Source organism: Labeo rohita, chromosome 3, assembly GCF_022985175.1.
Source record: "Labeo rohita strain BAU-BD-2019 chromosome 3, IGBB_LRoh.1.0, whole genome shotgun sequence".
NCBI lineage: Eukaryota > Metazoa > Chordata > Actinopteri > Cypriniformes > Cyprinidae > Labeo > Labeo rohita.
In genome coordinates, this window is record NC_066871.1 from 30618750 (window position 1) to 30646136 (window position 27387).

At 35.4% G+C, this 27387-nt stretch overlaps 2 protein-coding genes across 3 annotated transcripts; both read left to right on the plus strand.

Annotated features, from left to right (window-relative positions):
- The first annotated feature begins 494 nt into the window (after positions 1-494).
- pik3r6b (phosphoinositide-3-kinase, regulatory subunit 6b) lies at positions 495-21032 on the plus strand. Of its 2 annotated transcripts, XM_051105927.1 has the most exons (21): positions 495-576; positions 2398-2552; positions 3621-3700; positions 4896-5000; positions 5304-5394; positions 5487-5555; positions 5780-5912; positions 6257-6326; positions 6794-6977; positions 8204-8345; positions 8436-8522; positions 11416-11803; positions 11883-11976; positions 12054-12167; positions 15698-15808; positions 15956-16070; positions 16181-16251; positions 19350-19440; positions 19661-19716; positions 19803-19906; positions 20004-21032. In XM_051105927.1, exons 7-21 carry the CDS (start codon positions 5813-5815, stop codon positions 20155-20157), a joined length of 1881 nt encoding a protein of 626 aa, XP_050961884.1. In that variant the 5' UTR covers positions 495-576; positions 2398-2552; positions 3621-3700; positions 4896-5000; positions 5304-5394; positions 5487-5555; positions 5780-5812; the 3' UTR covers positions 20158-21032. The 2 variants fall into 2 exon arrangements, with proteins under 2 accessions (XP_050961884.1, XP_050961885.1); XM_051105928.1 differs by lacking the exon at positions 495-576 and having other exon boundaries at positions 2359-2552; positions 5304-5398.
- Positions 21033-21172: 140 nt separating this feature from the next.
- On the plus strand, positions 21173-26606 carry mfsd6l (major facilitator superfamily domain containing 6-like). The gene is made up of 2 exons (XM_051105929.1): positions 21173-21340; positions 22958-26606. The coding sequence occupies exon 2, from the start codon at positions 22984-22986 to the stop codon at positions 24610-24612; it is 1629 nt and encodes a 542-aa protein (XP_050961886.1). The 5' UTR covers positions 21173-21340; positions 22958-22983; the 3' UTR covers positions 24613-26606.
- Positions 26607-27387: the final 781 nt, after the last annotated feature.

Sequence of the window (27387 nt, forward strand, 5' to 3'; positions counted from 1 at the left end):
TTTTTTTTTTTTTTTTTTTTTTTTTTTTTTGTGCATGTAAAAAGTGTTACAATAGTAGACTGTCATCAGTCAAGCTACTTGCTTTCACATTTTGAGGTGAAATAAGAATTAGACAGTCATGACATAAGCCACATGTGAGGTGTTTTCTGACTGCAAAGCAGTGTTGTGGTGTTTAAATAGGAAGTCAACTGTTTCCTCACATACAACAAGAGTTGTGTGCAGATATATAAAAGTTTTTCTTTTATGTGCATTGGACTGAGGTATTAGGGGTGCGGAGTGTGTAAACTTAGAAAGCAAATATGGTTTTATTGGTTTGCTGAAAAGAAGAAGAAGAAAATATAACATATATTGTTTTATTTATTTAAAAAGAGTTCCTTATCGGCACATACATCGTTGCTCAAAATTTTATCAGTCGATCAAGCCATTTCAAAAATGTCATTCGTTGATTGTAATGGGAAGTGCTCCAGTAACGTAATGTGACGCAGGTCGCGTGGGCGGGACTACAGACGCGCTTCTCTCATCTGTCATCTGTACAGTGTGAATGAACTAAAGCGGATTTGCATCAGACAAACAAAGGTAAGCTGATTTAAAGTGTTCTGTGAATGTGTTTTAGTGAATTTCATGGCACAAAACTCTGCCTCCAACAAACTTATGTGTTAGTTTATTTATTTATAGCTTGTTGGTTTAGTTCAGTCAAGGTGCGTTACATGGTGTCACCATAATGCAGTGGTTTTCAAACCGGTCCTGGAAGCACCCTTATTGTGCAGTTTCTACTAACAAGCTGATGAGTTCAATCAGGTGTGTTAGATGAGGGAGACATGCAAAATGTGCAGGGCAGGGGTGCTTCCAGGACCGGTTTGAAAACCACTGCCGTGATAGATCTAAAAGATCTTGTTAGTTGACCATTTAAATATAGTAATTTAAAATGTATGCTGTTATAGAAATTTTTAACATGAAATATAAAACACTTACACTGTAATATTTTATATATTATATAGGTAAAAAAATATATATATTAAATGAGCAAAATGTTGCTCACAATCATAAGTATAAATTAAACATGATTTCAAAACAGGAGTTTATCATACAGAAATGACTGAGTATAGGCTATTAGTTAATGACATGTATTAAATAACACGAACAAACAATGAACAATACATTTATTACATTATTTATTCATCTTTGTTAATGTTAGGGTTTAAAATACATTCGTTCATTGTTTGTTCATGTTAGTTCACAGTTCATTAACTAATGTTAACAAACAACTTGCGATTTTAAAAATGCATTAGTAAATGCTGAAATTAACTTTTATGCTGTAAAAGTATTGTTCATTCTTAGTTCACGTTAACTAAAGTAGTTAACTAATGTTAACTAGTGAACCTTATTGTAAAGTGTTACCAATGTTACATTTAATAGCTCTTGGTCAGTGTTGGACCAAGTTTAAATACCTTAAAAACAGATACCATGTAAGCTGGTTGGCTGGTTTTAGCTGGTTGTTCAGCCTGGTTATAGCTCATTTGCAGGCTGGTTTTAGAGGGGTTTTGACCACTTCCTTAGCTGGTCTGGCCGGGCTTATATGGCTAGCTGATAGTCGAGCAAACCAATGGGCTAAAACCAGCGTGGCCAGGCTGGGAAACCAGAAACAAGCCAAAACCAGCCAACCAGCTTAGGCTTGTTTTATTTATTTATTTAGCAGGGATCCACTTGAGTTGGTCAGGAGCATATAGGGAAACTTATTGAAATCTATTGTCATTTATGGGTAAAGATCAAATTTCAAATATTGCGTGACTGAAACCTGTTACGGTAGGTTCAGAAGTTTGAAATCCCCTTGTGGGTATTTATTTAACCCACCATTGTCCTCAATTCTGTTTCTGTAAACATTTAGTTGTTCAGTAAAGTGAACCCAGAATAACCACATCCTTTTTGGTGAATCTCTGAATGGACTGAAGATTTGTTTATTATTTTATCCATTCATTCATAGATTCATTCATTCATTTTTCCTGAAACTCTTTATCAGTCATCTCCGTTGTTCGTCCTGTAAATTATCTGTATGTAATCATAGTCAGATTACGCACTGGATCATTATATACTGGCATTTCCCTTTTCAGTTCATATGCAACATTAAACAGGGGTGGGGCTAGAGCTTTGGCCTCCGTAAAGGTGTGATGTCCGGTTTTTACTTTGCTGCAGTTTGTGACGAGCTTGAGTTCCTGAGCGCTGTGGGCCTTTCTGTTCTGCACGCTGGTGAAAGTTGAAAAAAAAAAAGATGACGTCTAAAAATAGCCGCCTAGCTTCATTTAGCCACACATTTGTATTGCAGGAAACCAACTGAGTCTAGTCTTCACTCTATGTGTGTGAGAGTGAAGACTAACAGCGCCTGTTTCGTTTCTTGCACAGGTAGTCATTCATACGGATGATCTGACAGGAAAAGAGACTTCCTTATGAGCAACACTCTTGTCAAGATTATTCAAGTACCTTCTGCTCTCGCTCGAGGACTGGGATTACCACAGTTTCACAGTTCCTTATAGGAACAGCTGTTTTATGCATAGAAGGTAGGAATTTACTGCCAATTTTGTTTTGCACAGTATTTTTATGTGGATAGTACAATGATGTTAGAACTATTTATTAAAATGTACTGTTTTTAGGTTGGAAGCAAGCCGAAGTGAAAATTAGAAAAATAAAGGTTGTTTAGTGCAGTTGTTTTCAGTAGGACATAAAGTGGCGACCCAATCCAATGACAAAATGCTTAATATAGAAAAGCAACCTTAAAATAAATGATGCATAATGCAGATATTGAATAATCTTAGAACGGTACGTTTCTATCATGCTCAAAATACTCATGCACAAACTTGATTGTAATGTAGAAACGTTACATTTCTGTAAAACTGCTTTGAAATGATCTGAATCGTGAAAAGGCCAATACGAATATATGTGAATTAAACGGAACACATGAAGTTTATTAATAGTATGATAAACTGCATAAGCGTAACAATATGCAAAATTATTAAAATAAAGAACTGCATAAACAATGAAAGTGTGACTTACTACTTGCACACATAGAACAAACACTGTTAAAAGCAAAGTACTGTACAGACTTTTACATGAACAACAAAAGGTATGGGAAGGGTTTTTTTCTTCCTTTGCAAGTGTTGCTGATTTATTTTGCTGTCCTGTGCAATTCACATTGTTTTTTAACTCTGACATTTGAAACGCTATCAGAGCAGATCTCCGGCCTGATTTTGGGTTGTGAATCACAAGTTCAGGATCACTGATTTAATCGTTTTTTTGCTCATTCGTTTCTTAAATGAACACATGTATCTACGTCTAACGCATGATTTATGAGAAATAACAACATTTCTTTCACAACACGAAAACCCCTGAGGGTTTCACCCCTTTGAATTCTGCTTCCTGTGCCGAGAAATGTAGGGTCTTTTCTGCATCCGTGTTGTGCTTTCTATATTGACGCCCTGTAATCTCAATGCAGGAAATGGGTATAAGATGCAGATAAAGTATATTGGACCAAAGTTATCATGTTATCAAAGTTCATTCTAAAGTGATATGTTGCTGATGCATCTGTGTGCTTACACAAAAGCATGTCCTCTCTTTTTTTGTGCTTGCAGACATGAAGGACCTTTCTAACTAACTCATCCATGTCATGTGGATATTATCTGAGCTGTGAACCCCACCATGGAAGAAACATGTACTAAAACACTCTTTCCTCTAGTCTGTTAAAGATTACAGAGTTCAGTTTCATACATTACGTTTTTGTTTTATTACTGTACGGAAACATTCTGTATGTGTTTGATATTGATGTTAAAATGGTCAAACCTTTACGTTTATTTCAGTTGTATTTTATAGTCTGGATTTATTGCTTCTTAGTAGTTTAATTCACCTACCATAGTATAATAATGCAGTACTACACTATGGGAGTACATTATACTACCATATATTACTGTAGTACATTACTGTACTATGGTCAGTTGTTTAAATGGTCAGTTGTCTATATATATATATATATATATATATATATCCAACTGCCATTCAAAAGTTTGGGATCAGTAAGATTTTAATGTTTTTTTTAATGTCAATTTAAAATAACCGTTTTCTGTTTTAATATACTTTAAAATATAATTTATTTCTGTGATGCAATGCTGATGCAATCTTCAGTGTCACATGATCATTCAAAAATCATTCTAATATACTGTATTATTATTAATGTTGGAAACAGTTGTGCTGCTTAATATTTTTTTGGAACCTGTGATTCTTTTTTCAGGATCTTCAGGATTCTTTGATGAATAAAAAGTTAAAAAGAACATTTATTCAAAATAGACATTTTCTCTAACAATATAAGTCTTTACTATCACTTTTTTAGCAATTTAACATTCTTGCTGAAAAAAAAATTATTGCTTTCAAAGAAAAAATATTTACTGACACTAAACTTTGAACGGTATTGTAAATTGTTATAAAAGTTTTCTATTTTAAATAAATTTGGTTCTTTTTAACATTTTATTCATCAAAGAATCCTGAAAAAAGTATCCAAAAAAGAAAAATATTAAGCAGCACAACTGTTTCCAACACTGATAAAAAATCAGCACATTAGAATGATTTCTGAAGGATCAAGTGACACTGAACATTGGATTAATGATGCTGAAAATTCAGCTTTGCATGACAGAAATAAATTATATTTTAAAATATATTCAAATAGAAAATACTTATTTTAAATTGTAATAATGTTTACCATTAATGCTCTTTTTATTGTATTTTTGATTATATAAATGTAGCCTTTATGAGCATAAAAGACTTTTAAACATTCATAAAACTCTAAATCTGCTAATTAAAGACTGAAGTTTGAATTTTACGTGAGGATTAAAGGACTTGTGTGAACTGTTTTGCAGTCGGTGGCGTGTCTTCAGTCGTGGAGTCCAGTCTCTACCACAATGTCCATTCAATCCTCAGAGAACTGGACTGTGAACCTCAGGCTGGATCAGGCAGCAATAAAGGTACCTGCTTTATTATGCATACAATACAAATACAAACCCATGCATTTTATATCTCTAAAATGTGTCATATAGCCTGGAGACATCATGTGTTTTATATCTGGATAGATATATCTGGAAAACACGCTGTTTCCTTGTTTACCACTCCAAACCTGTACGCTAAGCATATTTGATGACATTTCTTACTGGAGCTCCATATGATGGCAGACTGCCAAGCTGCAAATAAGGCCAAAGAAGAACCAAAAAATACACAATTAAAGTTGATATGTTGCATTTTTACATATATTTATTTATTTGTGTGTGTAGGCATGTTGCGATGGACTCTGCATAACAGGGTGGACAAAAATCCGTCTATCAGTGTCCCTCTTTTGAGGGTTCTCATAAAGAGCTTGAAAAGGTTTGTTCCTCAATCATTCTTTCAAGATCCATGCATTATTCAATTTACATTGAATAATTGTCTGTTTTTTCCCTTAATTTGATTTATTCCAGGCGGAGAGAATTGATTCCAAGATTCGCATTATTCCTTTACTTCACACACTTGTTTACACGGTCCTACAGGTCAGATTTCTAGCTTGTTTTTTTTTCTGCAGCGCCTGCGAATGCTTTGTTTGTTTTGTTATTGTTTCCAGTCAGCGATACGGAATGCATCTGTAAGCAAGTTCCCGGCAGATTTGTTATTGTAGGAACAGTTCCTTGTATCTTAACTGGAAATCAACATGATCGGTTTGTTTTTTAGCCATGTGCGATGCACGCTACTCATCGGGTTTTCTGCTTTATTTCAGTCTGTATTTATTCCAGAAGATCTATATCGAAGGATGTATTTTTGCATGAAAAGTTTAGTTACATTACCTGTACCCTACTGTGCAATTGCTCTCAACTATGCAAAACAAATGAAAATGGAACAAACTGCACCAGGTAATGTATGCAGTTACATTAAAGCAATAAAAGCATTACTGGTGTTAATCTGGAGTTAAACCAGATTTAAACTGGGATGCTTTTATATGTACTGAACTAATTGTTAAACTGGAGATTCTCAGTTTCAGTTTCATTAAGATACATGCATTTAACCTGATTTTGTTTACATGAGTATTTCTTACGCTTGTTTGGATATAGGTAATCTAAATTAAATTGATGACATTCACATCAAAGACAGGACTTAAATATTCTGTTTTCGATACTGGCTTATTCATATGCACATTTCATTCAGTGGAAATCCCATCCTGCAACATTCTTCAGGTGTTGTTTTTAATCTATTCCAGGAATACTTTATCAGAGAAGAGTTAGTGCTGAACACAATCTGCGTAATGATCTTTATCCACTCCATGAGAAGTAAGTGTAATGCCCAGTTATTAATATTCTCGTCTTTTTACATACAGCAGCAAATCAACATATTAGAAAGGATCATTTGACACTGAAGATTGGAGTAATGATGCTGAGAAGCTTTGTATCACAGGAATAAATTATGTTCTAATATCTCATGCATGTTTCTGAATCTTATATTATTATGTCATTTCCTTATTTGTATTATTTTTATTTGTTAGCGGTAGACATCTCTTAGTAACTGCATATTTTAGTTCTGCCCACATTGGTCAGTAAGTTAAACCATAGTGACTCATTTATGATTCGGTTGCATTTGTTCAGTCACATTAATGCAAGGTGTTACTGCGCCTTTTTACAAGAAGTAAGTTTACATGTCTGTGCCTATGCCACAATTAATTGTCTTATGCGTAAATGTGTGCACTTCATCATCTTTGTATTGACTGTGTGTAACTCTCTCTCCATCTTTCTTTCATCAGGGTGTTTGTGTTTGTAGATCCTGTTGTGTTTCCTCCGTCTCTGGTGAATGCGCTCAAGACTGACGTAGAGTGTGCAGACCCTGGTAGAGACCCACTGATCTACAAACGCAGAGTTTTACTACACACGATACTAGCTGGATTAGGAAAGAAGTGCCAGGTTGACCAGCTCTCACAAGGTCTAGAGGTTTGTGCGTGTTTTATGACAATCTGTTATGTATTTTATTTTATTTTATTTTATAATACCCATCATATAGAATTTAAAATAATTTTAAAAAAAAAGAAGTCTGTATAATATTTTAAGAAGTTATGCTCAACAAGGCTGCATTTATTCAATCAACAATTTAAAACTGTAATATTGTGAAATATTTTTATAATTTAAAATGTTGTTTTTCTGTTTTTTATATTATAAAATGTAATTTATTTCTGTGATGCAAAGCTAAATTTTCAGCATCATTACTCCAGTCTTTAGTGTCACACGATCCTTCAGAAATCATTCTGCTTGTTTTATGCTCAAGAAACATTTCTTATTATTATCAATGCTGAAAACAATTGTAACGCTTAATTTTTTTTGTGTGGAAACCATGATACATTTTTCTTTGATGTACAGAAACTTTAAAACAGTGTTAATAACAGTGTTTATTTGAAATAGATTTTTTTTGGAACAACGTACGTCTTAACTGTCAGTTTTGATCAACTGAATGCACAATAAAAGTATTATTTTCCTGAGCAAAAAAAATGTAAAGATAATTTTTACATGGATATATATACACTAAGTATATACACTACCAGTCAAAAGTTTTTGAACAGTAAGATTTTTAACGTTTTTAAAGAAGTCTCTTCTGCTCACCAACTCTGCATTTATTTGATCCAAAGTACAGCAAAAGCAGTAAAAATCTGAAATATTTTTACTATTTAAAATAACTATTTTCTATTGTAATATATTTTAAAATGTAATTTATTCCTGTGATTTCAAAGCTGAATTTTTAGCATCATTACTCCAGTCACATGATCCTTCAGAAATCATTGTAATATGATGATTTACTGCTCAAGAAAAATTCTTAAACAGCAAATCAACACTGAAGACTGTAATTATGTTGAAAATTCTTAAATTAAATTTTAAAATATATTTAAATAGAAAACATAAAATAAATGCAGGCTTGGTGAGCAGAAGAGACTTAAAAAACTTACTGTTCAAAAACTTTTGACTGGTAGTGTACATGTAGAATCTTATGGAAGATATTGCAAACTGATATGTTTTGAGAAACTGTGAGAGCAAATTTCAGTAGCAAAAATACCAGTTGCACAATATCATAATATAAATATAATCAATTTTGATACTGTTAATCCTTTTAGACGTCCATAAAGTCTTTACTGAAAAATCCTATACTATAAATAACATGTTAATTTTAGCATTTAGGTGAAGAGCTGGAGCTGCACTTCCAGGAACTCGTCACCATCCTAGAACAGAGAACAGAAGATGGAGCTTCTGACGACAACAAGTACAAAACAAGATTACAGGAGATCTACCAAGACATCCTGACTGCTGCATCAGGTAGAAATGTCCTCACCACAATCCACTAAGACATTATTTAATCCAAACAAACTCAGATATGTAGTTTTTTCACACGTTTGGTCTGTTTAGATTCGACAAGTTCAGCCTCGCAAGTAGAAACTCAGCTGCCCAGTCCTGAGGTCAGCTTCCATGTCTGGACCAAAGAGGATGAGATATGTGAGTTCAGCTGCTGTTATTTCAACAAATGCTTTTACCCTTAAAATAAAAGCTTGTAAAATAAAATTAAAAAGGTCATATAAACCTTTTATTTCACAACTGAGGTTTAAACGGCAAATATACACTGTAAATAACAAAAAGTTTTTACTAAATAATTTTGGCAGCTGTGGTTGAAAAACAGAAAAATGGTAAGCACTTTAACAGAACAAACTGTACATTACAAACAAAAACATTTGAATGTAAACCAGTAAATTTACTAACGCACACTGCTACTAAACTCTGTTTTGTACCCTTGACATACATTGACAACCGCCATTATAATGCAGGTGTTAAAACAGAAAGCCACATAAAGAATGAAAGTTCATCACAAGTAGCGTTCTCACAGAGTCATTTACACAAACACAAAACACCATCATGGTAACACACAACACTCATATCATATCTTTACTCATATCTTTACTCAGTAAAGAGCAGAATATGTAACATAAGACCCAAATGTACACAACATAACAACAACTATTAAGAAACATTATTTATACAAAATACATTCAAATGTGAATTATAAAACGGATAGTTTCAGTCTTTGATTCTGATTGATTGAGCCACGTTCGAAGCTGTTGTAAATGACTTGCTACGTATGTGGAATAACCATTTTATAAATGCAATAACCCTGTGAAGCTACAGTGAATTTATAACATCTAAGGGGGTTTTAGGCACTACGCTTTGCGCTGTGTCTAACAACACCCCTTAGCTGTTATAAATCCACTGTAAACCATGGCTTCTTGGGGCTTATTGCTTTAGTTTCTTGCAGGGAATTGTGGGAATATCCGTTTACAGTTTTTAACTAAATTATGCATTGATTTGTTCTTTTTTACTTCTGAAAACAATAAAAGTAACAACATTTTACTGTAAAATTGCATGTCTGCTTAGATCTTCTATAGTTTATGAGAACTAACTGTAAACCTATTACTGTTTTCTATAGCATTTTTACAATACTTTGCAGTTAAAATTACACTCATTTTTACAGTGTAGAGCTCACAAATACAGGATGTAAAAAAATCACAATTTCAGAGAAGAGATCTTGACATTTTGAGTCAGAATTGTGAGATAAAAAGTCTTAATTTTTTATTCCGTGTAAAAAAAAAAACAGAATTATGAGATGTAAATTCTGAATTCAGAGAAAAAGAAGTCAAAGTTGTAAAACATAAAATCTTAATTTGGAGGAAAACAAATTGTGAGATATTAATTCGCAAATGCAAATAACAAAAAAAATAAACTTTAAGAAGAAAAATCAAAATTGTGAGATACAAACCTGTAATTGTGAGAGAAAGTCTGAATTGTGAGAAAAAAAATATATATATATATTTTTTTTTTAATTATGTGGTGGAAAAAAAATTGTGAGATGTAAATTTAAAATTCACAGAAAAAAGTCAGAATTGTGTTAATGTTAACTTACAAAAATGGCAAACAAAAGTCTGAATTGTAAGATAAAAAGTGGCAATTTTTATTTTGTATTTGAGATGGAAACAAAAAATAGAATTGTAAACTCAAAATTTAGAGAAAAAAGTCAAAATTGTGAGAATTCTGTCCTTTTTTTCTTTATATCTTTGTTTATATCTTGTCATTTTATTTATTTATTCATTTATTTTTCTCAAAATTACATGAAAAATTACATTTAATGGCTTGTTTCCACCGACTGGTATGGGTCAGTACAATACAGTACGGTATGATTCAGGACCAAACACCCTGATCCAGCTTGTGTTTCCACCGCCAACAGTACCTTACATGATAGGCGTGGTGTATGCCGAAAAGTAGTGATCGACGATAAAGCACATTAGGGTTGCAAAAAAGTGGAAAATTTCCAGTAAATTCCGAAAACCTTCCAGAAATTTTCCACCCCTTTGCAACCCTATTCTCAAATATTGACATAAAGCACAACTTAGCATCTTTTCATTAAATGTCAGTTTTAATGAAAAATAATAGCCATTATAAAAGTATAAGCACAAAGTATAAGAGACTTACATAAGAGGAAATAAAGACAAAAGCAATCTGAATACGTTCAGTCAAACATATGCTACAAAGTCAGCGCTGTACTACGGTAAAGTTCAAAATAAATAAGTTAAACACAACTTTGTGCTCAGCCAAAATGATATGACCAGGAACAAATAATAGATTCATGAGACCACCTAACCACCCAAAACAAATTGTATCTCATGTTTAATCACTGCAGAGACATCAGAGCCAGCAGCAAATGTCAAACGGACTAACCGAGCTAAGGCTGCTCTAGGTGGGATACATGAGCACAGAGCGCCCAGTGATCGCCTGGAGCTAACATCTCCAAAATCGGCATAGTAAATGTTCAAATAGGAGCTATATTTACAAATAAACTGCAGATTTGAGTTTTAAACAACCACATTCTCACCTGAAAACTCTTAAAACTACATTTCATGACTGAGCAACAGTAATATTTAGAAAATTATGTTGGTTTTTGGGCAACGACTGAAGGCATTTCACATGTCCACAAGAACAGACAAGAACGCGTATTGAGAAACGGCTATTGTCTGTGTGAAAATGTAAAATGATAAAATACACTGTTATATTTTTTGTGTTTGCGCACTCTGATGTAAATAAGCCCGACACATAAACAGCATTATCCCCTTGTAGCATGCACAAGTGACAATTAGTTACGTTCCACACTTTTGGTACCATTTGCTGTGCTAGGCACTCTAACAGATGGGTACCAAAACAGTACGGTACGCTATTTTGGTACCATTTACAACTTCTGACAGTGGAAGCAGAAACAACTGGAAATTATATTTGTATCCCATGGTGGAAACTAGCTTCCATATAAAACAGATCCAACATGGTGCGTTTTACGTTTTCTTTTAAACAGGGAATGAGCTGGTCAACTTTGCACTGATGGTCCCTGCAGACCGAAACTCTGCTTGTCTGGATGAGGATGAGCTGAAGCGTACTTCTGTCATGTCCACCATGTCCACGGACAGTGGCATAGAGGGAGACATGCCTATCAGTGAGCTCTCCTCGATAATGCTGGAGTCTCCAGGCGGCCTAGAGGAGCAGAGCAGCTCTCAGTCCTTCTACAGGAGGCCGTGTGTGCGATGTCCCAAAGCTGGCAACAGAATGACGCTCATGATGGAGGCCATTAAGGGAAATGGAGGATGCAGCCTTATTAAAGAGGACAGGAACCTCACGGCTCGGATCGTTGTAATGGGTGACGACAGAACGCTAGGACGGCTCGCCAAGACTCTCTACACTATACGGTAAGATCTCTGCATTAATTTTACATTTGCATTCAAGAAAGTAGAAATCCAGTTTTCATCTTGCTATGTTTGTGCTCAGGAAAAGGGAGGCACGACATCTGCTGCTGACGAAGAGAATTAATATGGAGATGTATTACATTCCAGTGACTGACAAGACGCTTTCTCCTGTTCAGGTAAAATAGATTTAGCTTTGGTTTTCCTTTAAAAAACACCAGCAATGACATCTCACTGTAATGCATGTGCTTTCCAGGAGGGTGTTCCTGAAGACATGCTGACATTGGCAGGATATTTGGGAAGCGTGGATCCGTGGTATGACTGTAACATCAGTGGCTTGGGAGCCATGATCCTAAAACTGGCCCAGATGGTAATTATTAGGCTTTTGAAAAGTCTATATGAATGGAAATTGTTTAGAATTTAATCATTCCAGTTCCTTTTATCTACTCTGGATTCTTAGCCGTTCCATTAACAATATTTGAAGTGCTTATATGGGATAAATATGTGGAAAAAGAAATTTAATTCCATTGTTAAATCAGTTTTTTTTTCTATAATAAATAAATGTAAAACATTAATTGCAAAATGTATGATTACATCTTGCATAGATGAATTGAAATGACATTTATATTGACAACATAAAGATTAATGAGAGTGAAAGGGGAAAAATATTTAAATTATTTATTTTCTGTCCTGTTAAGAGCAGAGAAGGCTTTGTGTACCTCTATATTTTCTTTACTTCTGCTACTTCTCTGCTTGCTTGCTTGAAATATATTTAGGCCTATATTTAGGGAATTTTAACCTATGTCATTGTAGAAGTCAAGTCTGAGCGCATCATCACACTTCCTATTTGATGTCATCTCATATTACGCATGGTCCAGTTCCTTTTATCTATGGCACCTTTCACACCCCATTACCAGTAAATTGCTGTAAAATTACCAGAATGGCTTTACCAGCGAATACAAAGACAGGCAATGACATTACTTTTTTTTTTCTTTTTTTTTTACTGGTAAAGCACCTTTCACATATCAGTTTCAAAATACTGGTAAATTTTGTGACATCATTTACCAGAAATAACCTTCTAACAGCTGTGCCTCCCAGTGTGGTGTTTGTAAACATAGAGAGCTATACGAAGTCAGTGTTTTCGCATTTCACATTTATTCAGTTGCTTCTGGCCCAGAGACATCGTATTAGACAATTTCAAACTGAACTACCAGTACTACCAGTGTTTCTGAAAAAGTCCTGTTCACATATAATCTCTTAACGGTAATTTACTGCTAATTTACTAGCTTTATGTGTGAAGAAGGCTATGTATATACTGGATCCTTAGCTGTTCCATCGATATTTTAAGTGCTTTCATGAGATCATGATGGAAAAGAAATTCCATTGTTCCATTGTTCCACTGTTATCATTCCATTGTTGAATGATACAGTCTTTTCAATAATTACATGTAAAATAATCATGTTTACATCATGCATGGATTTTCAAAATGACAGTATTTTTAGATACTGCAAAAGCGCAAACTAATTATTGGCCTTTACTATGTATTAAATATAGTTTTTTATACTGACAAAGTGCATAATCTGTATATTTAACCGGTTCTTTAGATTGTTTCTTTCACTTGGGACGTCACAAGTTTGATTCACTAAAAAAATCAGTAGACTGCAGACTGCAGTGGACTACACTGCGGACACTGCACAGTATGTATTTGATTCACTTAAAAAATGGCTCTTTAGAGTCATTCTGTAATTTGCAACATTATGAGTTTGAGTCACTAAAAAGACCAGGCTCATAAAAATGATTTGGTCGGAAGTCAGACTACAGCCCTGTCCCAAATGGCACACTTCACACTTCAGCTTTTGTTCTTGAGGACTCACTGACTGTCTTGGGTAGTCAGTTCAGGGTTTGTACAAGGTGTTTAAAGTGCTTAAATTACTTGAATCTAAATTTAAGGCCTGGAAAACCTTTGAAAATAGCAATATTCCTGAAGAGGTACTTGAAAAGTTTTTTCAGTTATTGAAAGACGATGTATCTGTAAAATAAGTGTCTAATTTTGTCAATAAGCACATATATTTTCATTTTTTTTTTTTTGTGTGTTGTTTTGTTTTTCCAGTTAATGTCAGAAATCAGTCGAGCTAAGCAAGTATTAGTACAGACAGTGTCGTGTAAACACGTGAAAAGAGAAAATGCGTCATTTACGCTGGTACCGCTCCAATTGATTCAAACTCGTGACTTCAATCATTCATTTCAAGTGATGAAAAACAGATCAAATTAAAAGAGCCATTCATTTCTGAATTTCAACATCACTTGTAATGACTTTATAAAAGCATGTAGTGATAGGTGAAACAGAGTTTTTTGAAACTCTGAATTAGTTAAACCATTGTGTCGTGAAATGATTCACTGCTTTGAAGCGCTCCAATCGTAATCCTGTATCGTGAGTTATTTGCTTCAGATCGGGACTTCAAATCTTGTATCATGAATCATTGATTTAGATCGGAACGGGTTCGAGAATCATTTCACGAATTGAAATTTGAATGATTCAACCTAAGTCAAATTATTTGTGATCCGCGATTCGAGTCCTGATCTGGAATGATGGTTAACGAATCATTATTCAGAGCGTAGATCGCAAATCATTTGATTAGATCAGAATGAGCACGGATCGCGAATCATTTGATTCAGATCAGGATTTCGGTGTGGGTTCGTGAATCATTTGTTTCATATCAGGTTTTTGGAGTGATTTTGCAAATCTTTTTTTCTGATTTTTTTTTTTAAACAGTAGAAAATATCAAACCATTAAGGCATTCCAGTTATAAAAACAAAACAAAGAAAAAGAAAGAAAGTATACACAAATACAAATCCTATAAGAAAATTAACTGGATTTACTATACTAAAAGTGTAGTATACTTTGTAATAATGTAGTAGTATTACTTTGCATGTGCGTGCTTCACTTCATTTTTTTCATTCGTTATTAGAATATATTTAGAATTTTAGAATATATTAGCATGATTAGCGTTATTAGAATATATATTATATCTGTTCCTCTTTTTGTAGAATTTGAAATAGAAGACACAAGTGAGATCTCTGATTGAAGTCCTTGAAAATAAAAAAAATAGTGCTTGAGAAGTCCTTGAAAGTCCTGGAATTCATTTTAGTATCTGTGTGAACCCTGTCAGTTGCACTGTATGGGTTGATTTTCCAAAAAGAACCAGCTCAAAAGTGTAATGCGCTCAGCAGTTGAAATGTACTTGTTGCACTTTTGATTCGCTAAAAAGATCAGATTCAGACAACACTGGGACGGAGCTCATAAGAATCGTTTCTTTGGCAGTCAGTTTCAATGTATAGGTTGATTTTCCAAAAAGAACCAGCTCGAAAGTGTAATTCACTCAACAGTTGAACATTACTTGTTGCTCTTTATGTTTTTGATTCACTACAAAGAACTGATTCGTTTGGGAGTCAGACAACACTGGGGACGCTGTATGTTTTTGATATACTATGCCAACTAGCTAGTAAGAATCATTTCTTTGGCAGTCAGTTGCACTGTAATCAGTTTAAAAGTTTAAAAAAGCTTAAAAGTTTAAATCGTTTAGCTAGTTAAATATTAAACGTTAATTTGTTGCGCTGTATGTTTCTGATTCACTAAAAAGAACCGGTTCATAAGAGTCATTTATTCTGGTTCTGGATTGCAAACCCAGTTGGCAATCATTCTTTGTCCATTATTTTCTGTTACTTTAATAACAGTACATTTGTGTAATTATATCATTGAAATTAAGAGAATATAACTGTTTTTAATTTCTATAATGTGTGTTGAGTTGAAACTGACATTATGCTTCTGTACTTGCATGCTGTGTATATTTATGGATGCGGGAAGTTTTTAAGCCTTTCTCTTAATTGATGTCATTGTAGAAGTTAGCTCAGAGTGAATCTTCGGACCCCAACACCTTCCTGCTAGATATCATCTCATACTACACACGTGTCAGCCAGCTTCCGGTGCACCTTCCCGTCTACTCTGTCAAGGTTAGACTGATTATCAAGTATTGAATGAATCAATACTTGTGTGAAAAGGAAATTATCCTCATGCTTACCAAAAGTCTGTCATGAGTGTAGAAATTGTGGGCTATTTTCCATGACAAAAGGTAAATGTTTTTGTGTTCTCATGTCTAGATCTGCTTTTCTGGCCTCAGCAGCACCACAGTGGAGGAGGTGTTTGTGGCTCAACTCGTCATGGACTTTCCCGAGGTTAAACCTTACAGAGCTACATTTAAAGACACAATTAAAGGTGCTGACGTTATTTTAATGTTTAAAAATATTTTACTTTTATTACATCATACATCTCTGCATGTTTTCATCTGCTTGTACTAAATGTTTGTCATCAATTTTGCCTTAAAGGTTCAGTGCGTTACAAAAAATACAACCCACAAGAATGTCAAGGTGCTATCGTGTCAGTCAGTTATAAAAAGGTGAGTATTTTGGGGGTACATTGCAACATTTTAGTCAATTTTCTTTTTTAAATATACACTACCATTTCAAGGGGTTTGTATGCCTTTTTATAAGTGAAAGAATTCTCTTATGCTCACCAAGGCTGTGTTCATTTGATAAAAATTACAGTAAAAACACAAATATTGTGAAATATTACAATTTAAAACTAGATGAGTACAGTTAGAGAACAAACTTTGGGTTGGCTTGAGAAAGCCTAGCCTGAAAGTTTGAAGCAGTTGTAAAAGTATGAAAGTTGATGTTGCTAGCATAAATTATCATGTTGCTTGCAGTCATTAGCATGATTAGCAAGTTACTAGCATGTTGCTAGCATGATTAGCGAGTTACTAGCATGTTGCTAGCATGATTAGCGAGTTACTAGCATGTTGCTAGCATGTTTCTAGCATGATTAGCATGTTACTAGCATGTTGTTACCATGATTAGCAAGTTATTAGCATGATTGCCATATTACTAGCATGACTGGCAAGTTACTAACATGTTGCTAGGATGATTTGCAAGTTACTAGCATGTTACTAGCTTACTGCTAACATTTTTATTGCATGATTATCATATTACTAGCCTGTTGTTAGTATGATTAGCAAGTTACTAGCATGTTTCTAACATGGTTACAAAGTTAGTAACATGTTACTAACAAGTTTAGCAAGTTACTAGCGGTCACTAGCATGATTAACATATTACTAGTATGTTGCTAGCACGATTACCATGTTAATAGCATGTTGCTAACACGATTAACATGTCAATAGCATGTTGGTAGCATGATTAGCAAGTTACTAACATTTTGTTAGCGTGTTACTAGCATGATTAGCATGTTACTAGCATGATGTTATCATGATTAGCAAGTTATTAGCATGATTAGCATATTACTAGCATGACTGGCAAGTTACTAACATGTTGCTAGCATGATTTGCAAGTTACTAGCATGTTTCTAACACGGTTACAAAATTAGTAACATGTTACTAGCAAGTATAGCAAGTTACTAGCGGTTGCTAGCATGATTAACATGTTACTAGTATGTTGCTAGCACGATTACCATGTTAATAGCATGTTGCTAACACAATTAACATGTTAATAGCATGTTGGTAGCATGATTAGCAAGTTACTAACATTTTGTTAGCGTGTTACTAGCATGATTAGCATGTTACTAGCATGATGTTACCATGATTAGCAAGTTATTAGCATGCTTAGCATATTACTAGCATGACTGACAAGTTACTAACATGTTGCTAGCATGATTTGCAAGTTACTAGCATGTTTCTAACACGGTTACAAAATTAGTAACATGTTACTAGAAAGTATAGCAAGTTACTAGCGGTCGCTAGCATGATTAACATGTTACTAGTATGTTGCTAGCACGATTACCATGTTAATAGCATGTTGCTAACACAATTAACATGTTAATAGCATGTTGGTAGCATGATTAGCAAGTTACTAACATTTTGTTAGCGTGTTACTAGCATGATTAGCATGTTACTAGCATGATGTTACCATGATTAGCAATTTATTAGCATGCTTAGCATATTACTAGCATGACTGGCAAGTTACTAACATGTTGCTAGCATGATTTGCAAGTTACTAGCATGTTTCTAACACGGTTACAAAATTAGTAACATGTTACTAGCAAGTATAGCAAGTTACTAGCGGTTGCTAGCATGATTAACATGTTACTAGTATGTTGCTAGCACGATTACCATGTTAATAGCATGTTGCTAACACAATTAACATGTTAATAGCATGTTGGTAGCATGATTAGCAAGTTACTAACATTTTGTTAGCGTGTTACTAGCATGATTAGCATGTTACTAGCATGATGTTACCATGATTAGCAAGTTATTAGCATGCTTAGCATATTACTAGCATGACTGGCAAGTTACTAACATGTTGCTAGCATGATTTGCAAGTTACTAGCATGTTTCTAACACGGTTACAAAATTAGTAACATGTTACTAGCAAGTATAGCAAGTTACTAGCGGTCGCTAGCATGATTAACATGTTACTAGTATGTTGCTAGCACGATTACCATGTTAATAGCATGTTGCTAACACAATTAACATGTTAATAGAATGTTGGTAGCATGATTAGCAAGTTATTAACATTTTGTTAGCGTGTTACTAGCATGATTAGTATGTTACTAGCATGATGTTACCATGATTAGCAAGTTATTAGCATGCTTAGCATATTACTAGCATGACTGGCAAGTTACTAACATGTTGCTAGCATGATTAGCAAGTTAACATGTTACTAGTAACATGTTACTAGCAAGTATAGCTGGTTTAACCTTGGTCTTTCAGCAGATCTCCCAGCTTGGCCAGGTAAGACCAGCCTGACCAGCTTAAAAAGTGGCCAAAACCACTTTAAACCACTTTAAAACCAGCCGGGGAGACGGCCAAAGCAGCCATTCAGCTTAGGCTGTTTTTAGCTGTTTTTTTAAGTAGGGAGTTTTTAAGCTTTGCTATAGCAATACACAGCTTAGATGCACCATAGGTCTCTTTGTATAAAAGTTTTCACCCCCTCAGTGAAAGTCAGTGGGATTTTAGGTGGTTTTGATAGTCTGTTTTTTGAAAAACGTACGCCAGATCAGTTAGAAAAGATACAGCAACTAACTTCAGACCGACCTGAGTTGGGTGATTTTAGCTTTAAAGCTGTAGGAGGAGATATTGATTAAGTTTTGGCTCAGAAGAAGAAGCTTATATAGCAGATCAGTAAGTTGACTTTCTCAAGCCACAAAATAACTGATTTCTATTTGAATATATTTTAAAATGTAATTTATTCCTGCAATGCAAAGCAAAGCTGAATTTTCAGCATCATTACTCCAGTCTCCAGTCACATGATCCTTCAGAAATCATTCTAATGTAGAATTTGACGACTTTTTTTTAGCAATTAAATGTGTCCCTGCTGAATAAACGTATTACAATTTTTCAATAGAAAATGTTTACTTTTTAACAATAATTAAATACATGTTTAATGTGCAGAAAATAATATGCCAAATAAATTAATAATAATTTTAAACTTTCTACTGCATGCATAGTTTACAATACAATATCTACATTAACATTTCTTTCAGGCCTCAATAAGTGACAGAGAAAAGGAGATGGGAATGTCTTTGCAGACGAGCGGCATGTTAATGAATGTCTTGCCTTCATGCCGAGTCAGAAGTACGTCACATCCTTAAAATACTTCCACATTCTTTGTCATTTTTTTGACTTTTAGTTTTACATAATTATAGCAACACTGACTCTAGCAGTATTCATTATATAGACTTACCATTGACATTGTATTTCTACCAACAAGAAGTTGCTGATACATATTTCAGATAAGGAAAAGAAATAAAGATGCATGTTTCCTTTTTTGTAATGTGGCGCTTTGGTTCTACAGGTCTACCTATTGTCAGCATAAGTTTTCAAGATATCAATCCCACAAGGCCTAGCACAGTAAGTTAACATGTTGTCCATATAAAAAAATGACATCCTCAATGATACATTCAGTAATCTTGAATGAAATCCTGTTTTCTCTCTAGCATTCATTCAGAGCTGTTAGCACCAATATCAGGGTTCTAGAGGAGCAGACATTCACGGTCTGTTTGGATAAAGACCCGCGTAAAACATTCAAGAACGTCCGGAGGTGAACAGTCACATTATAACGTCTTTCTTTAAATTAAATCCAACATAACGTAACATAGATTCCAGAGGAATCATACGTGTCATTGTTTTGCCCACAGCATTGAAGTTTCTCCATGCTTAGACCCGGGATACTCCCATCAGCCGGCTCCAAAATCCAAGTACAGTTTGGGAGGGGGAGGTGAACCGCTGGGCAAATATGTCAACAGGACCCTCACGCTACCAATCAACACATTCTGTGGCACTGAGCAATGACAATACGACTCGAAATCACGATATTAGAGCTCGAGTCACGAGATAAACTGCAACCTGATACCTCTCAAAGGGTTTTTCGTGTTTTAGTGTGTGTGCATTTCCTCTTTTTAGCATTTCTCTGTTGCCTAAAATACATGTAACCTCATGAGGCCGTGACTTCCTGCTGAACTGTGAACAGACATTGTGTTTATAGAATGTTTGAATGTGTTGAAATGGTGTCTGTCAATTGACCTTGATCTTTGTAAAACGTTTTGTCATGTGTACACTACTTTTTCATTACTTTCATGACAATAATGTGTTTGTATGATACTTGTATGGTAATTTAACACTTTGGAAGTACTTCGACTTTCATTTGACACTTGCCATTAACTAACATGATAGAAAATAAAACGCTTTTAAGATAACAGGTGTGTCCGAAATCGCATACACACTGAGTAGGTACTTATTTTGAATATGTAATTACTTTACAACAGTTTAAAAAGTATGCTGTATATAGTTTGGAAGTATGTAGTGTGAATGTCATGTGACCTACACCATCCTTTGTGTACCTACGCCATCAAGTGTCCATTGTGTGTTTACCTTCTGTTTTATAAATACTTCGGACATGCTACTGTTTATACACACTGTTTTTCGCCTACTATCTAGTAGGGAAGTATGGAAGCAGCCTTTGTTGTCAGCATTTTGGATCAGAATAGCACAGTTCCCTAGTTTTCCCGTAGAATGCAGTATATAAACTGTGTGCAATATGCAAGTTTGGAAATCTGTTACATTTGCCTAAATGTGCTGAGGGAAATTGTATTTTATAATGCAATGCGCTCGACTTTACTGTGTGACAAATGAACTTGAGCTACCAAACATTTTCTTCTTGGCTCCTTTATTTGAGCAGACTGCCAGTAACTGTAAATCAATATATATTTTATTACTTGCTGAATTAAAAGTAAAGCGCTCATGTGACTGCTCGTTTTATACGGTAAATTAATCTTCTCACCAACAGGTGGCGTTGTGAACTCAAAAAATGAAATTTGCTCGATACGCTGAGGCCAGCCATTGGTTGTTTGTCAAAGAGAAAGAAAACTTGTAACACCTCACCGGGATACGGTGTGGACATGATAAACCAAAGGAAACTTTAATCGACTATATTCTGTCAAGCAAACCATGAGTTTACGGATTCGATAAATCTCAGGTAAATAGCAAACGCAGAGCAACTTCGTGACGTGTTACAACAGGTGCACGATGCTGCTACCTGTTACTAAGTTTGTCGTGTAGGCTACTTGCAGTTGTTGAACGTCTCTTTTTTTCTTTAACCCAGCTTAAGCGATTTACAGTACAAGATGATAATTTATGGAAAACATTACGTATTCTGTTAGAAATCTTTCACGTTTCATTTAGTGAAATTGTGATACACAGACTGCACATTCTCTTCCGTATTTGTAATGGACACGTTTAATCAACTTTACTCACATATGATGTTTCGTTTTCTAGAAGTGTCCTGTTTTGGAAATCATAGTGAGGGGATGTGTATGTAAATGCATTTTACTAGACACAATTTTGCTCCATATGGAGCCTATTGTGTTATTTATGTAAATGCATTTTACTGGACACAGTTTTGCTCCATATGGAGCCTATTATGTTATTTATGTTATGTTATGTTTTATATGTTAAGCGTTGTAATGATATCATCACCTCGAAAGACAATTTAAATACAATAGTACACTGTTTTCCTTGGTGTAAAATCGTGTTACCCATTAGAAATAGATCGTTTTAAATTATATATAATTTCTACTATCAAAGATTACTATTGTATTACTATTACTAATATCAAACCATGTTTTTGGACGTTTATTATATATATTTATTCATATTTTACACCCACATATTTAATTGTTATATTTATGTGTTTGTATTTATTGAATATTTAATTGAAAGAAAATAATATCATCATGCAATGGAAAATATAAAATAACATCTGTAACAAAGGTACAAAATTCTAAACATTCCACATAAAGTACCATGGTGCTACCATGACAATACCATGTTTTTTTGGACAAACTGTTATTTTTTTACATTTATCTATTAACTTTTACCATTGTATATGGTACTTAAAGTGAAGGTATAGTACCCCCCGAAATGAAAATTCTGTCATTAATTACTCACTCTCATGTCGTTCCAAACCTATAAGATCTTCGTTCATCTTTAGAAAACAAATTAAGATATTTTTTGATGAAATCTGATAGATTTCTGACCCTGAATAGACAGCAATGCAACTACCACGATCAAGGCCCAGGAAGGTGGTAAGGACATTGTTAAAATAGTCTATGTGATGTATAAAATGTAATTTTATAAACCAGAATATACAGATGATGAACTGAGAAAGATTGACGTCATATGTCAGAACGCCGACTCCTGTGTCAGCAGCACCACAGAAAAGAAGAAATTGCTAAATAAAGTTGTTCTTTTTTTGTCTTCTTTGCCCACAAAAAGTATTTTGGTAGCTTCGTAAGATTACGGTTGAACTACTGATGTCACAAGGACTATTTTAACAATGTTCATACTAATTTTCTGTGTCTTGAACGTGCCAGTTGCATTGCTGTTTATGCAGGGTCAGAAAGCTCACAGATTTCATCAAAAATATCTTAATTTGTGTTCTGAAGATGAACAAAGGTCTTACAGGTTTGGAACGACACAGAGGTGAGTAATTAATGACAGAATTTTCTTTTTTGGGTGAACCAACCCTTTAATTGATCTGAGAAATTGTATATATATTTTTAATCAATTAATAATTTTTGTTTAAACCACACAGAGCACTTACTTAAGTCAACTGCCATAATGAAGAAGGGAGCAATGCAGAAGAGCAAGCAGTGGAATGTGAAGGGAGCCATGCGGCTGGCGGGCGTCTTCCACTTTCTCCATTCCTGTGGCTCCGCTTGCCTCCTTCCCTTCCTGACCCTCTACTTCCGGCACCTGGGTCTCAGCGCCTCCATGATCGGAATCATCATGGCGTCCAAGCATCTGCTCGCCCTGGTGTGGCGCCCGTCCTCCAGCGTCCTCGCCAGGCAGTACGACAAACGGCGGACAGTCATAGTGGGCTCTCTGCTCACCTCGGCATTGGTGGTTTTGGCTCTTCTGCTCTTCCCGTCCGCAGGAGTCCAAACTGAAAGTGGACGGTGCAATGCTAGCCAACCCGATGTTGATCCTACCACCATTCTACAGAGGACGACGGTCCCGTGGCAATCAAACACTACTGTTTACTCAATAGACCAAACATCTGTAAATACCGAACAACCTGTCGAAACTTCCACACTTGTAACCTCCAACTGGTCAGCGAGAGGCCTGAGATCTTTGGAGAAGCCTGAACAGGAAGAAGATCCTCACACTGAGTTCCTGGGGAGCCTGAAAGCTATGGATGCCCAGCATCAGATGTTCTTTCTGGTTCTCATTGTGATGGGATTGTGGGAGTTCATGGCCGCCCCGTTGGAATGGACGGCTGATGATGGACTTTACGAATACTTGGATTTCGTAGACGCCACTGACCGCCATAACAGTGTGAAGCTCTGGAAGCAGCTTGGAGCTGCTTTTGGCAACTGTGCGGTTGGAGTTCTTGTAACCAGCCTGTTTTGTCTTACAGGAACTGCACTGGAGTTTTACTCCTACACTGTATTTATGACCTTAACTGTGCCTACAGCTGCTCTGCTTCCAATCTACCTCCGCAAGCGTGAGCGGCCTACTAGTGGAGGCTTTAAGGCACTACAACTGGTGCATGGGAACTCGCAAGCGATACTTTGTGCTGTCACTGTCATTTTGATAGGCATGGTGAGCTCAGCTGTGTCGGATTTCCTCTTATGGCACATGCAGGACTGTGGTGCCACGGAAATCCACATGGGCATTTCTTTAGCCTTGGCACACTTGAGCCAAACTGGCTTTGCTCCATTTGCTGGGCGTCTATCCCGGTTTCTAAAGTACCACGGTTGGTTACTTGTAATCGCCGTTGTTAGTTTAGCCCTGCAGTGTCTTTATTATTCCTTCCTGTGGGGTCCATGGGCCGTAATACCCGCTCAACTGGTGGCGGGCTTCGGCACCGGTGCCTTCTGGTGGTCTGTAACATCACAAAGCGAAGACATCGCCACTCCCGGCACCGAAAAGACCATTTTAAGGCTATTTGAGGTGCTTTCTCTGGAGTTGGGAGCAGCGTTTGGAAGTCTGGCAGCTGGGTTTGTGGTGCAAAAGTTTGGGGTCCAGGTGCTTTTCCAAGGCATGGCGGTCACTCTGGCTTTGTGGAGCAGCGCTCTTGCCGTACTCAAGTGGAAGATTCCCCGGCAGCGCCGGATAAACTACTCACGTCTGCTGGCCGCCGACACCGAGATAAGCGAGTCTGAGTCGGACCAGGAAAAAGACTGGCTTGAGACAGCTATGGAAGATGCAAGGAGGAACAACAAGTGGACAAAGGATAAGTCTTAATCAGTGGAAGTAAAAAATGACTTGTTAACAGACAAAAAATAAAACGCTAATACAGTTCAGTACACAGCAAAGAATAATTTTCTTACTCAATATTTTTGGCATGTTTTCCATTGCAAATATCTAAAAAAATTTTTGAATGAATAAGCATTTATTTGAGAAGTACAATGACATAAACAAGAACACAAGTCTCGTTTTCTAAGAAAATTTATAAAAATTGAATTTATGCTAAAAAAAAAAAAAAAGGAAAAAATTTTAGTGGAGTGAGAAAAATAAACAAGATTTACACCCCAATTATTTAATTATCTTAAGGATAAAAATATTTTATCTTTTTGTAAACTGCAGCCGCAGCCGCGTCGGCTTTAACCAAACAGTGAACAGATTATTAACAATCAATCATAGAACATTTAACTGAACTTACAACGGACAGTTGAAAATGGAGAAGATTGTTTTTTTGTACTCTGCGGCAGCGTTTTACTCAAAGTTGAACACTCTTTAACTCTCTGTGCCGAGAAAAAACGCCCGAACGCTCACACCGTTTCTACACTGGACGCAACAGTTGTTGCACTGCATCGCATCGCGCCACAACAGCTAATATCTGCAATAGTATGTTTCTGCACAACCGCAGGCTGCAGTTTCAGGACCGCACTTCTAGGACCGCACTTCTAAGACCCTGTTTTTTTGTGACAGCGCCATCTAGATTCAAGCATAGAACGATTCAAGCATAGAACAAAAACTATTCATTTTTTTTATCATTCCATTTTATTTTTAATGTAAGACCTGGTGTGAACTTGTGTTTGAGGCGGTGTCAGCAATCTCTATTTAGCCTATTTTAGCTGTGCAAAACAGTTCATTGTTCTGCTGAATGTTATAAACTAGCATTTGTATTCAAATTATCTTACATTTATTAATGTACCAATAAACACACTAATTTGTAGCGCAATTGTTTTACCATTTACTGCATTTTATGCGTGTCACACATCAGACGTGAATCACTGTGCTTTACAAGAAAACTGAATTTAAAACCAGAATATATATAGAATATATTGAAATAAATTAGGTTAAATACTTCAGTCGGGTTTCCAGTGTTAAGGGTATGTTAAGGGTTAGGAGTTGGTTAGGACAATAATTAAGTGTATACAATTAACCAACTACATATTTCTTTAAAATATAATAACATACACAATAGCAAGCGCTATTAAAATAATACATACATAAATACAATAAATAAATAAAATAATACAAAAAAAAAAAAAAACTATAGGGTCCTAGAAATGCGGTCCTGAAACTGCAGCCTCCGGTTGTGCAGGAATACCCTTCTCAATATCTGTCTACACTGGACGTGACAAAACGACCGTTGCAAATCATTTGAACTTTGTGTGACAAATATCAATGTCTTATGACATTCTGTGCCTGCTGGGAATTTACTCACCTCATTGACACCACATTAATGACTTAATGTCTTAATATCTGAAGTTATTTTCCTTCTCAGGTAAATGCATCTTAATTATTATTTTTTTTAAATATCTGCAATGGAAAGCTAGACAAAAAACTAAGTAAATCATTTTTTGCGCTCCATGAGGGCATGGTTTCATTCATCGTCATAACATACAGTACATCAGGAATGAATTTAAATCAATTCATTATTCTTTCAAGCCAGATAAATTTCTATTTGGGAATATTTGAAGGGTTAGTTCACCCAAACATGAAAGTTCTATCATTACTCATGTTGTTCCAAACCCATAAGACCTTCATTCATCTCTGGACCACAAATTAAGATGTTTTTCAATAAATCTGAAAGCTAATAAGAGAGGTAATAAGAACATCGATAAAATAGTCCATATGACATAAGTGGTTCAACTGTAATGTTATGAAGCTACAAGAATACTATTTGTGCGCAAAAAAACACAAAAAAAAAGTGTTGTGGTACTCTTGTGAACGCACATTGAAGACTGACATGGAAGAGAAGAAATAAAGTTGTTATTTTTGTTTTCTTTGTGCATAACAGGTATTCTTGTAGCTTCATAAAATTATGGTTTAACCATCGATGCCACATGGACTATTTTAAAAATGTCCTAACTAGCTTTCTGGGCCTTGAACATGTCAGTTACGTTACTGTCTATGCAGGTTTAGAAAACTGTCAGATTTCATCAAAAATATCTTAAAGTGTGTTCTGACGATGAACGAATGTTTGACAGGTTTGGAATAACATAAGGGCGAGTAAATAATGCAAGAATTCTCATTTTTGCGTGAACTATGTCTTTAAGGCTTTGAGAACAGAATTACAGCTCCAATACCAGTATACTTGAATATCCTAAAATGCACATCATCTTGTGTGAAGACTTGTTGCTTAACAGGCCAGCTCTGTCATAAACTGAAGGGCTGGAAATGAGCTAATCTGCTGGCTTACAGTAAGTATGTCGTCTCTGCCAAACAACAATAAGCATGTGAGCAAATAGTGCCTACTGTTTCATGTTCACACCCTTTCGTTAGCACTCATTGTTATCTTTTGCAAATATTTGTGATCTGACAGTAAGCCTCAGTTACGTTATGTGGAGACTTTTTTTTTATTTATTGTGCATGAGGCACTTACATTTTGCACAGTTGTCTCCAGAACAGGGGTTTATTGAAGGTAATCATCATTAAATAGCTTATTTCCAGTTTAAGGGATTGGGAACAGGATGCTCTGCGTAGAAATGTTTGCCAAACCTGTACTGGAAAAAAAAAAAAACTTCCCTAACTTGTTCTTGAGTAAATGTTCCTGTACAGCTTGTAGAG